We start from the raw sequence: 13,161 nt of genomic DNA, 5'->3' as shown, positions 1-13,161 counted from the left end.
TTTATGAGGTTTGAAGGTGAGAGATTGATTGTTTCCTTTCACTAATGCCATTCTGCAGAGGGAGAGCTCACCCTACACACATAATGGCATCAGCAAAAATTAGGAGATGGTTGTCAAGTGGCTATTCGGACCACAGACTGTGAAATGGCATCGCCTCCACTGTTAGCAGTGAAGGTCTCTGGCGTGGGGATGTGGGTCTTAGTCCAAAAAAGCCTCTCTTAAGGCACGGACGTGGCCCTTTGCCGAGATCAAGAAGCGATCGGGTCAGCTATGTTGGTGTGGGGATTTGTGGGGACCATTTGGCACACAGATCTGAAATCCGCTGAAGCTGGCAGGAGGCTCCTCATCGATTTGGAGGCTTTGGTGCAGGCTCCTGTTGCAAAGAGGAATTCTAAGATACCAATTAGGTCCGTGCCACTTGAAAGAGATTAAAATGGGCTCAGCCAAGCATCTGGTAGCATCAGCAATAAAAGTCATGCACTGACTTTGGTAATGAGCTTCACATCACACGGGAACTATTTTCCCATGAGTTTGCAAAAGGCCTCCCCGCCCTGCCAGGGCCTGCACCGACTTGCCGCTCAGGGCTCCCTGTGTTGCAGAAAGGAGACTTTCCAAACAGGCGGTCGCTTTGCTTCACCCTTCCCAGGGCTGGCAAGAAGGAGAACAATGCTGTGTGCCACTATAAAACGCAGCAGGAAATACAGAATTGATAATTCCCACCTATAAACACGGACGCACTCACACCTTCCCTCGCCCGCTCTGCTGGCAGATATCCCATGCGAGTGCACTGGAAAGCAAACAATAGCTTTAGCTAAATAACAAGCTAGCTCTTCCACAGTTAGCTGAATTGGCTTCAGCAAATGCCCAGGGGCTCCATGGCTCTGCCAAGCTTCTGACAGCCCTATGAAATAATCCCAGTTTACACTGACTCATAAAGCACGGTGACAGGGCTCCCATCTAACAGGCTGCTGCTCTGTCCTACGAGCCCTGAGCCCTGAGAGTGGGTTCCCCGCTCCATGAGCCACCAAAGGCCACCCTGCACCTCCCCGTCCCTCGCTGTCCTGAGGGTTTCTGAGCAAGTAGCCAGGAAAATGAAGAAAAAAATGAAGATTTTATCAGCCTTGGAAGGATGTATTCATCCCCAGCGGTACCCCATGGTTTTCTGAAAGTCATTTTGGCATTGTTGTGTGCACTGGCCAAAGCAAAACTGGGATGGAGAGCACCTCTGCAGCGTGGTCACCATGAAATTTTCAGTGGGCCTGCACCACTGCTGCAGGAGCCCCCAAGACTCACCGTGCTTGCCCATGAGCCTCGTCCTTGCTCTTCTTATCGCATGCAAATTCTTTTTCCAAATCCCTGGGAGCTCTGCAGGATGCACCAAACCTGTTATCTGCCGTGCTGCAGTACTAACAGGTTTTTTCTGTGTCCTCTGGAGTAAGTGCAAAGGGAATTTTCTCCCCTTGCAGCAATTCACCTGTTTAGATGCAAACCTGCAGAATGAAAAGTATCAAAACGACTTCTGACTTGTGCTCAAGTGGCAGAGCAATCTGGGTCCAGTGTAACCGGACTGAAGTGTTCCTTCTTATCCTGACAGCATGCCTGCTGCGCAACCCGCTCTGAGTTTTCAGCCGTTACTTGTGCAAGTCTCTGGGACGCAGCAGAGAGGATTCACTGCATTCCTGAAGATCAGTTTGTTAATGGAATTATTTGGCTTAATTAATTAGCATAATGACAATTCTGCAGAGTGTTGGAGGCAGAAATGATGCTGAGTGTGCTCAGGGCTGGGATGAAGTGGGGCAGAGCAGCTGGATTAGGGTGATTCTGCATAGGACACCAAGTTCTTTTTTGCATGGTTAACCTTTTTTTCTCGGTTAGAAATATATATATATGTATATATATATATATATATATATTTAGATAGGCACAGGATTATTGCAGTAGGCACAGGCTTTTCACACCTTGTGCCATGAATTTCCATGGAAATACCTAGGTGTCAGTGTTTGACTTTTCTCTCCCAGCCCAAGGGACCCTTGGGCAGCTGATGCAAAAAGAGGTATCCAAAGTGCATCTGCTTAAACTCAGTGAGGAAAAAAGCCCTCAGCCCAAGAAGAGACCACAGACTAGCTTTTCCCAGAGATGAGGCAAGCCTTCAGGAGAAGGTCTCTGTCACCATCTTTATCCTTTAGTTCTTTTTATGCCTCTTTGCTCTGTTTCTTGGAGATGTGCTTGTCAGGGTGCAGAGGGATACAATGGAAAAACTTGGGCAAAATGGGGCAAACAGCACTAAAATAGCTTTATTTTTTTACCTTTCTGGAACACACGCCTTTGTAACTTGTATCACAGGACTGACATCCAGAAGCTTTAGCATTGCAAGAGAATATTGGATCCAGTCCTGGTGTACTTGGGGAAAATCTGGAGTACTTTTGGTGAAGTGGTGGAGACATTTCAAACTGTCAGCAGGACAACTAAAGCTATCATTTGTTTTGACTAATTGCAGTGGGATTTCTACTGTCTTGTCCCCTTTCTTTCCTTCTTTCTTTATTTCCTTAAGTCTCAGTCTTGTCATTTCTTACATCACATCCCGCATTGTTCTCAAAGCATCCCATTGTACAAGCTGACACAACACACCTTGTAATTCATAAGCAGATATTCATTGTCCCACTGCTTTCTTGACACAATGAGATTCAAGAATCCCTTCTTACCACTTTCTCACTCCCTTTAGTCCCTTTCTAAGGATTTCACAGGTGGAAGAGGAACAAAATACCATTAGGAAATGAAAAATAAAAGCAGGCAGTGCTGGAAGGTCAGAATGGCTCAGCATTCTGTGATGGCAAGAGATGGGATGTGTTTCACGAGGAGTAAGGTCTTCAGCTCCTGTGCTTACAAGTTGGGTTAGACCCCATGTGTTGAAAACAAGGCATTTGCTCTCGTGGCAGGGTCATGCTTGAGCTTTCACCTCTGATACCAAGTTTTTGGATGCCACATCCCAGTGACTGAGTCCCCAGATTTCAAGGGAGGGTTTGGCATCCTTCTAAGGGCTGCAGGTGGGCTGAACTCCCAAACATTTTGATGTTTGTGCTCTGCTTGGCACATAAACACCTGGTGACCTGTGACAAGAATGAAGTATGCAGAATGGGATTCAGCTCCTCAGGGGGTTGGCAGTTAAAATTAGTCAGCTCAGGTGCAATATATTAGTGGATCTGTGAAAGGAGGCTGGTTCTGGTCTTCCTTCCAGGCTCACACAGCAAAGACCAGGAAATTGAGCCACAAAAACACCAGAGAGGCAAACAAATTTGGTAGCCGCTATACCCATGCATGAAAGAGCTTGGCAATGCCGATCTCCATCTCAACCTTTCCTGATTTTTGTTGTCTCCCCTCTTGTTGTTGATCAGCTGTACAACGGGACCCTGAAGCGGGACGTGGAGAACCGGCGCTACAGCTCGTACAGCCAGATGGAGGGCTGGGGCAGCAAGCACTACAGCAAGGCTGTCTGCAGCCCCACCAGGGCCGGCAGCGACTACTGCTTTGTGCAGAACATCAAGAGCAGCCGGAGCGAGCCCGACCTCTACTGCGAACCACCCCGGGGCACGCTGAGGAAGAGTCAGGTGGGGGGCCGGGCAGAGCACAAGGCGACCTTGAACCGCCAGAGCATCTACAGCAGCTGTAGCACTCAGCAAGGAACTACCAGGACAAGTAAAAAAATGCCAGCACGGGCCCTCTCCTGCCCCTCCAGCAACAAGCCTGATGTGGTCTATGCCCAGCCGGTGATGAGCGGCAAGCAGGAGGTGGTTTATGGACAGACTCATTCCAGCTCCAGGTAAGTCTGCTGCCGTGGGATGAACCCAAGTAAATGCTGACTTCTCCTTTGGAGGTCTGTCCGTCTGAGCTAGTCACCTGAGCTGCTTTACAGCCACTGGGGAGCTGGTCACCATGCTTAATCGCATCCTGCAGTGGTGTCTAAAGTGGGTCAGATGAGTCACGCTCAAAGGGCTTATTTCTCTTTGTGGACTACGGAGGGAAAGGAGTGTGGTTGGCTCAGTGTGAATGTCTCTGCTGCAGCTGTGGGATGCTGGACAAGATGATGGCTGGTGTCTCGGTGGTGGTATTGGCCGATAGCTCCTTTGCAAGATGAGGGTGGGGATATGAAGAGCGAAAATGCTGATGTGCAATTTGGGTGTCATGCTGCTCTGCTTTGGCAGAAAACCAACCTGAAAAAAACAACTAAAGCTAAGGAGCTGGTTCCTGAGGGTCTGACTCAGAGCAGAGCTGAGAACCTGGTGAGCAGTTGTATTCACCCTCCTGGCTTTCCACCCAGTCCTTGCTTCATTCCCCCAGAAGGTCTGATTTAGGTTCCAGAAAAAAATGAGTCAGAAACTGATTTCTAACTGATTCCTAATTGGAATTATTTACCTGGCCAGGAAAGAGGAAAGAATGGAGGCTGTTCACTTCCTTCCTGTCCAGAGCATTCAGCTCCATTGGGCCGGGAATTATTGAGGATTGTCCCTAACTGAGAGGATTGTCCTCTCAGTTAACACCAGGTCCCTTCTTGCAAATGTTTCCTACGACAGTAGGGCATGTAAAACACAACGGTGAGTTCAGACACCACCAAGCTAATATTTCTATACAATGCAGCAGAGCTTTCATCCCAAAATAAACCCAACAAAACAACCAACAAACAACAACAAGCACAAAAACAAACAAACTAAACACCCAACCTTCCAAATAAAAAAAAAAATCAGTGGGATTTTGATGGCATTACAGTGATGTTTATTGAAAGTTTCTCTGATGCTGAGAGCCACACTGCCTCCAACTCTGGAGCATAAAACATATTCTAGTGCTTAAGTAGTCTTGGAAAATATCTTGTTCAAGGTTGTGATGCTTTATTGGGCTAGGGAAAGAGGGTCTGCGTCTCCCATAGGTGTTCCCAGGGGCTGCTGCATTACCATTGCTGCATCACTGGCAAACAGGGCTTGCTCTGCACCACCCCAGATGTCCCATCTCCCATGCAGGCTCTGCAGTTTGTCACACAGACCCTGGAAGCTCCTGAGCTCATTTCTTGTGGTCCCTGGTGCAGAAGGGAATTTGCACGCTGCAGGATAAGTAAGAGGCTGTTTAACAGGGAGTACAGCCTTTGTTACAGCTCACACCAAAGGCTGGATTTTGTTGAGCTTCTGACCCAAGGTGTGTTGTAGATATGGAGAAAATCCCCCACCACAGTCGGCAGTGTGAGCCAGATCGTGCCCTTGTTCACATCTGAATGTCAATTTCCAGATTTTTCTGGCTAATTCTCTGCTTAACCTCCTTCATTTCACATTGAGTAGGGAAAATAGGTCCCACTGTCTGTGCTAAGGAAGGTCAGATGCCCGTTAGCATGTTGCCATGAAGCCTTGACTTCCCATGTGCCCAGTTCCCTTCAATTTAACACATGCAAATTTAGCCCTAGCCAACCTGGAGCACCAGTGGTGTTGGCTTGCTCATTTCATAAGCTTTGTAATTCCTCCGGGATGAGAAATGGAGACATTACATAAACTGGAGGTAACTAGTTCCAGGGAATTTCTGAGTAAAGAGCATAAAGGTGTAGTGGGAGTGATGGCAGAATGACTGAACATGGGGAAACCAAGGCTTCTGAGAAATCAGTCCCAGGCAGGCTTTTCCACTGCGCTGTGTAGCATTATGGCTGTAGACTTGGTCATTGCTTTGGAGAGGTCACTGGAAGAATAATGACACTTTCTGAAGAGGAGGAGAACTGCTGTTGCGGGAGGAATACTCCCCAGCGCTGGATGCCCTTTGGTCAGGGAGTGGCTGCATTTAGACAGTTCTCCTGGCTTGGGGCATTGCTCATCTGGCAGAACTGGTTCTGGTGTGGAAACGAGGGCTTCAAGTCCTGGGCTCAACGGGGGCTGTGTCCCCTGTGTGAATCTGATCTGGCTGGGGCACACCCCCGTGCTTCGCATGAGACTCACTGCAGAGCCGGATGGGTTTGGAGAGCAGTTTGTGCAAGCACCTCTGCTCCTGGCTCTAAGGAGCTGAGGTTGGCAGTTGTTGTCCTCATCATTTTGGTAACATACTAAGGATTTGTCCTCTTTGAAAAAATGATGCATTTGGGGGGTCAGTTGCCCTTATAGAGCATGTGGCAGGTTGCTGTTAGCCTCGGTCTGGGGTTTGCTTTTGTTGGGAAGGGACCCTCTGGAGATGGGTTAGGACCATGCCAGGGCTCTCTTTGCTGTGTAGGACCATTTCTGGTTGGAGGAGTCTGCACTTGGAGCTGATCTGCATTTGGGTAGCCTAATCTTTGGGTAGGGAGAGGTTTGCTCGTAGGCAACCCATTATTAGTGGCTGTGTGCTGGAAGAGAGCTTAGCTGGGGAATAGCTGCTAGAGTTCTCTGTCCAAGGCTCTGTTCTTCCTTTGTGTTCACTTTTCACCATACAAACCTCCTGCGTATGTGGATAGGTTGTCTGCAGGCTGGCAAACAGTCTCAGTGAGCAAGGGAAGAGCCCGGTGGTGCCCAGGCTCCGGGAGGCGATCTGATAGGGAAATTTCCACTGAGGTGAGGGGCTGGTGGCACCGGCAAGTCACTGAGTCTCTGTTTATTAAGGAACTGCTCTGTAATGCAGGGGCTCTGAACAGCGTCAGTGCCGGTGCAAGAGCTCTGCTCCTGAGGCTTCTCCTGCTCCGGGTCTGATCTTCTCTTTGGATGGTGTGAGATGAAAATGGGGACTTTTGGAGTTCCCAGGTAGTGAAAGAGGTGTGTGGATATCTAAATACTGGGCAGTGAGAGCTCTCCAGCTCTGTGTACCAAGCAGTCCCTACAGCAGAAACAGCATTTGATCACAAAGTTGTGTAATTTCTGGAATTATTCATGTTTGTGTGATTGTTTCCATTTATTGAACCAGCTTTGGTTGTATAAGACATGGAAGAGCTGTCTCTTCAGTAACTGTCTCTCAGAAGAGTCCCTGCTCTTACAGCAATGACTCTAGGTAAGGAAAGTGCCTTTCCTCCAGCTAGCTGTTGAGTCTTTTAACACCTAAATGTTTTGGGGTAAAAGCTTGTGCCATAAAGTAAAACATGCTGTAGGGTTTTACCCACCCCGTAACACTGGCTCTGGTGATGAAATCTGAATTTGGTGCTGTTTCTTCAGGTCAGGGGGTTAAACAGCACAGACCTGCTGCCAGAAACCTCCTCCTGAAGTCTCTTCCCTTCAACCCTCCCTGTGGTTACAGCCCTGCCTCGGTGAGCAGAGTCGGGATGTCCCTTCCAGACACACTTCTCTACAGCCACTCAGGGGCTTAAGCCTTTGTAAGCATTCTGTGATATCTGCAACAGCATTTCCAAGCTCAGCATCTCTGGGCTCAGAAGTCTGTGGGTTAATTTGGTGGCTCCTGCCCAAAGGCAATATGCACCATACATATTTTGCCAGAATACAGCTCTGTGGAGCAAGTCCTTCTACCTGGTGGAGCTGGAGGGAGACCTGCTGGTGCCCAGAGCACCCCCTTCTCCCCAGCACCCTTCTCCTTCCTAGGCTGCTCTGACACCCTGCGGATCTGCACCCTCTTGTCCTGGGAGGTGGCAGCAGCTGTGGTTCCAGCACCTCGTGGAGACACACATATGGTAGCCCCTCGTAACCACTTCCTCTGGCAGACAGCACTTCTCTGCTGTGGCAACACGCTCCAAGTGGCAGTGTGCCACCTGGAACTAGTCAGCAGCTTTTAGCTAAATAACATGAGATTGGGGAGTGAAGCTTCTACGCCCTCCTGGCTCACCAAGTAGTGATAACGAGAAGCAGTAATAAAGGGTGTGATATTTAATGCATCCTGTAAATCCTTGAGTCTTTTTCCTCCTCCAGCTGGAACTCAAAGCACAGGAAGAGTAGCGCTGCCACTGGCTGATGCTGTTTTAGCTCTGCTTGCAGATGTGGTGCACTTAGTGCTTTGTATGTTATGTTCAGATGGGATTGACAGCCCCAGCTGGGTTGGTGACACACGGTGCAGGTGGCTCAGCAGGAGTCTGTGCCATATCCAACTGGCTGCATGTGCCTTGCTCCAACAGGAGGTGCCTGCATCTGAGCCAGTGTCCCCGTTGCCCCTGCAGAGATGCAGTCAGTGGCCAAGGGAGCTGAAACCTGGGTAGGTCAGTGAATTACCTGCTGGCAAAGTCAGTGCCTCTCGGTGCATTCCAGAGCCCCAGGTGACCGCCTCAGCTGGAGGCTGGGGCAACCTTTTGGATTTTCAATATTGCGAAAGCACCGTTCAGATATGGTCACATCTGCCTATGGTAACCCTGGCTTGGCCCAAGCTGAGCTGCAGCAGCCTCTGTGAGCTGTGGCTAAACTTCAGGGACAGTAACTGTGTGTCCTGAAACCCTATATTCCTAGGCAGAAGTTCAGTCCCTCTGGAAATGTTCGAAACAGGGAAAACACAGAAAAGTTATTGAAAGAGTCAGAAAGGTATTTATGGGGTTTTCTGATAGATCTCCTCTTTGGGGGGATTAACCAAAGGAAATCAGTATCAAAGCAGAAATCCTCCAGGACCGTGCCACACATGAACACAGAACCATGTAGAAAAGCAGGCATCTTGATATTATTTTGTTGCTGTATGGGATAAGCTGCCTCTAAAAATGGCTGTTTCACTGTGCTGGCTCTGTGTGATTTGAACTCGTCTGCACAGTGCATTTGCATCCAAAGCAATTTCAGGGGAGCTGTGCATGATGCTGTCCTGGTGTGGTTCATACCACAGCTTGCTCATGGTGAGGATCTCCTTGACCCTGGCTCAGTGTCCATCTCCCTGGTATCTACCCACCAAGCAAAGCCCGAGGGGAAGCTTCATCTGAGCTCTCAGTGGCACCAAAACGTGGGTGGAGTCCCGTGGACAAATGTGGCTGCTTGGCATGGAGCAGCACCATTGGTTTGCTTCTGTGTGGCCTGGCTCTGGAAGGCTTGGATGTGCTGGGTTCACTCAAGGTTTTGAGTGTCTTCACTCTCATTTTGTTAATGAACAATGCGATTTGTTACAGTTTTCTAGCTTCCTCCTCTGCTGGGGCTTAACAACTTTAACAACCAGGATGGAGGCTTAGATCTGCTCAACACAAACTAATCTGTTAATGCAAAGTGAACAAAAGACATTACTATCAAACTAGAGAATTTCCCTTTCTGTGATACTGACACTCTTAAGTATTTGTTTCCCTTCCACACCTGAATCTGATCATCTAATTTGTCTCCTGATGAATCATTTCTAATTGAGGTCTCTCCTTACTCTGATTGCTTCTTTCTTGTGGAAGAAGAACAACCTTTGGAGCTCTTCCTACCAGGCGCATTGGCCCAGGTTGGAGATGGCCGTGCTCCAAGAATTCGTCCTGGAGCAGGCTGTTGTTCTCATGGTGTTGATCTGGTTAGGAATATCCCTGACTGGCTGACGAACAATCTCCTGTTAGCATGGGCTTTGCCAGGGTGATTCTGTTCTCAGCTGGGAGAAATCACTGCTGCTTCTCCAGGGGAACCACAGATCCCAGCTGCTCACCCTCAGTGAACTGCTCCTGGCAGTGAGCCAGCAGAGGAAATGGATCTTTTCCCATCTTTCCCCATGCAGAAGTGGATCTATCTGCCTAGTTTTTCCCTGCCAAAAGAGGGCTTGGACCTCTTATTAGGTGGATGTGCAGGAAATTGCTTTCCTTCAACTGTTAGACAGAACAGGCATCCTTCTTTCTCGTGAAAAATACTCCTGGTTCAGGGTTCTGCTTAACCTGGAAAATATATTAAAATAAATAAATAAACCCACCACCAACAGACAAAACAGCATATTTACATATGCTGCATGACCACTGACCTGTTAGTTTTATTAATGTGCCTCCCTCCCTGTCCCACTGACCCAGGTCTGAATTCTCCCTCTGGTGCCATCTGTGCTGAGCCTGTCAGTGTTTCAGCTCTGTCCTGTGTCTCAGAGCAGACAAAAAAAGATGAAGAGAAAATCACAGTGTCCTGAACCTGATTGTGACCGAATCCAAACCAAAGATTTCTGAGGTTCCAAAGCTTCTAGTTTAACCTTCTTTACCATTTTGTGTTTTCTTGTTTCAAGTTGAATGAAAGTTTCTTGGAGCCATGTTTTGGTAGAGGTTCAGATGAAGAAAAACCATATGATGAAGTGACGTTATTTTTAGAGTGGAAATAGAAGTGAAATGAAGTTCACTTTTTTGAAGTTCACTTTTTTGAAGTTCACTGAAGTTCATCGAACTTTAGTTATTGAACATTTAAAGTATCATGCAAGATTTTATCTAATTTCTCTACATCAACAGAGGCAGCAGGCAGATCTTCCTGTCTTAAGATAAATGCTGATGACAGAACGGCAAGTTGTTCTTTGGAAGCACCTATTTCTTAATTTAAATTTAAACTGGGTGGAACTTTATATATAGTCTTTCATTCTGTCTTTCAGTGCACAGCATAGTTGTTGGCTTTTGTGTGAAATTTTCTATAGAGTTAGGATATTGTTCATAGACTTCTGCTGTGGGGAGGTGAGAGTCTTTAGATATTTGAGGACAAAATATTTTATCTAATTGTGAGCTGCTGGAGGTGGGGACCATATCTGTGTGTCCTTTATGGAGCTTTATTCTTACATTTCTTTGGAACAATGAAAATGATTCTGCACACTGGGAGACTCGAAAAAAAGTCACTCCCTCCTAGTAACATTTAATATTTCAAATGTAATAGGTTCATTTAAAAATCTTTAAAAATATATATATATCTCTGTTTTGTTAGAGTCTATTGGATTGTCTGACGATGCCGATCCATCCTAGCAAAGCCCACAATTTCTGGTTTCATCTACTGTCCCATTTGCATGCTTTCACTGCTGGAACTGTAATAACCGAACAGAAGTTTGGGGTTCACCTCTTCTCAGTCCTGAACTTGGTGTGGTTATTTACTCTGGTGCAAATCAACGCCGTGAGCTGAGATCCTGCTGCAGCCAGCTGCAAGCCCAAGGGGCAAGGATGATAAGACAAGAACTTTTTATTAGACTAACTGATATAATTGGAAACACAGACAAGGTTTACAGTTCAGAGCCCCTTCATCAGTATGAAAGTATATATTTTTTTCTAATTTGATGTGGTTAAAACATCAGGAATCAATATCAGTACTGCTAAATAAGTATAAACCAAAGACAGCAAGACCTTGAGATTTCTAAACAAGGGGGCAAATCTTCAGGTGTTTGCATTTTACCCAAGGTTTTGCTCCTGCTCCAAGCCAGAGGTAAATGTAGCCTTCCTCCAGATTCTGCAGGCAGATTCTTTACCTATAACAGGGGATGATGACGATGACTGGCTTTTACAAAGAGCTTGGAGACTACTGACGTAAACATGCCCTGGGAGCAGGATGTCTCAGTGCTATTATTAGTATTTCATAAACTCTTTGTTTGTCCGTTCCATCACTCCAGACATGCCTGTCACCTTTTCCTGCTCTAGCCTTCCAAGACCATCAGCTGCTCTCACAGTTTTGCTTCCACCACATCTCACATCAAAGGACCACGTGTTGTGGGAAAAGCATCTGTCTACTTTAGATTGCCCTAATAAACTGGCGGATGGTTTCATTCTTGCCCACTAATTCTTTTATGCGAGCACCAGTGAATACTGCTTCTCTCTTCTCTAATCCTTCTGCCTTAGACATAATTAGACTTCTAGCACCTCAATCAGAGGCTTCTATTTTCTGTCTCCTTTGTTTCTGCTGATGGAGTGGATCCATATTTCATTAGCCCTAGTGTTTTCTACTGCATCTTTTCCACTTTTATCATCTCTTTTTTGAGACTGAGAAATGCAATAGGGATTCACAATATGGTTTATGTGATAATATTTTGCATTTTGTATTTGATTCCTTCCTAATAACAACCAGTACTGAAGTAGCCTTTTCAGCTAAGAACTCAATCAATGCTGCATTTCTCTTTAACATAGAATATGTGGTGACGAGATAGACGGCGGTACAATGACGATCCAGAAAGCCATACAACTTCTGTGCTCCTCTGATGACAAATACCAGGCCATGGGTGCTTATTACCTCCAGCACACCTGCTTCCAGGATGAGTCTGCCAAGCAAGAGGTGAGCAAACTCCTTCAGAGCTCTGCTGTCATACTGGATGTGGTGCCACATGAGGTGGATGAAATTGGTTGTCCTCAGCAGCAAGGTCCTTTTGATTTTCATGATGGAGCCTCATAACTCGTTAGTCTCACGCAGGAGTTAATTAAGTAGTTTTTTCAACTATTAGTGGCCACTTTCTCTTAATAGCAGTCAGGTCAGTATTTTAACACAGGGGAATAGTTAGCAGGCAGCAGAGGAGGCTGTGACTGTATTATCACCCTAACCCGTTGTGATAGAGATGGAAGGGTTAGGGTGGTATGGGAGCAGCCACCCAAACACACAGTTGTCTTCTGGAGGCATCTGCACCTGCTTCCACATGAATTTTCTGCTATCTCAGAGCTGCAGTGTCAGAGCCACACAAAATTGCCCTAAATCCTGCTGTGATCTTCACTGTGCATTGCTCAATGACTTTTCAGCCGTCTGTTCAAGCCAACGGGTTCATCAGTGGTCACGTACAAAGATGGCTGGCCAGGCAGAAGCCCTCCTTACAGCAAAGTTTATTTTTCTTATGCTCTTGCTCTCTGCTTACTAAATTTATGGCACCATGCAGCAAGGGAGGCAGTTTCAATGCTGGATCTGCTGTAGCAAGACTGTCACAAAAGTTTATCTGCGTCCTGGCATGTTTGCAGTCATGTAAATGCGGGTTTCTCAAGACAGCATCTGCATAAAGGTGGCTTCCAGTTTTCTGGCAGTGTGGTGGAGCTGCACATGCTGGCACAGTGTGCAGATGTGCCTCTGTGTCCCTGGTGCAGCTGAACTGAGTGCAGGGACCCCAGCCCACGTTGCAGTCGCTAATTGCAGGGTGACCACACCCTTCGTTACCGTTGAAAACACTGTGAGCACCCGCCTGTCCCATCGCTTCCCAGAAAGATGTGTTAGAGCAGGTATGTGAGTCATCTGAGCGCACACTTGGTTGCTTTTTTTTTCTTTCTTTTTTTTTTTTTTTTTAAATGCACTCATTCATTTTCTATTGTAAGCAAATCTCCAGCCAACAGGTTTGTTTGTGCGAGCAGGCGCTCCATGTGAGCTTGTGTCCCCAGCAGACTTG

General features: G+C 47.0%; 1 protein-coding gene across 2 annotated transcripts in view; it reads left to right on the top strand.

The window, feature by feature from the left end:
* The window catches only part of PKP1 (plakophilin 1), a 48,204-nt gene that overhangs the window by 17,195 nt on the left and 17,848 nt on the right, over window positions 1-13,161 (top strand). The window contains exons 1-3 of one of the 2 annotated variants that reach the window (XM_084497790.1): window positions 3,219-3,296; window positions 3,393-3,817; window positions 11,930-12,074. In XM_084497790.1, the coding sequence (XP_084353916.1) occupies window positions 3,453-3,817; window positions 11,930-12,074 (510 nt within the window). In that variant the 5' untranslated portion in view covers window positions 3,219-3,296; window positions 3,393-3,452. Of the gene's footprint in view, window positions 1-3,218; window positions 3,297-3,392; window positions 3,818-11,929; window positions 12,075-13,161 lie in introns of those variants that run through there. The other variant, XM_084497789.1, reaches the window with a different exon arrangement.

The sequence above is a fragment of the Aythya ferina genome (genome assembly GCF_964211825.1).
Source record: "Aythya ferina genome assembly, chromosome: 25".
Taxonomy (NCBI): domain Eukaryota; kingdom Metazoa; phylum Chordata; class Aves; order Anseriformes; family Anatidae; genus Aythya; species Aythya ferina.
The sequence above is the reverse complement of the archived record's forward strand: the minus strand, read 5'-3'. Positions and strand labels throughout refer to the sequence as shown.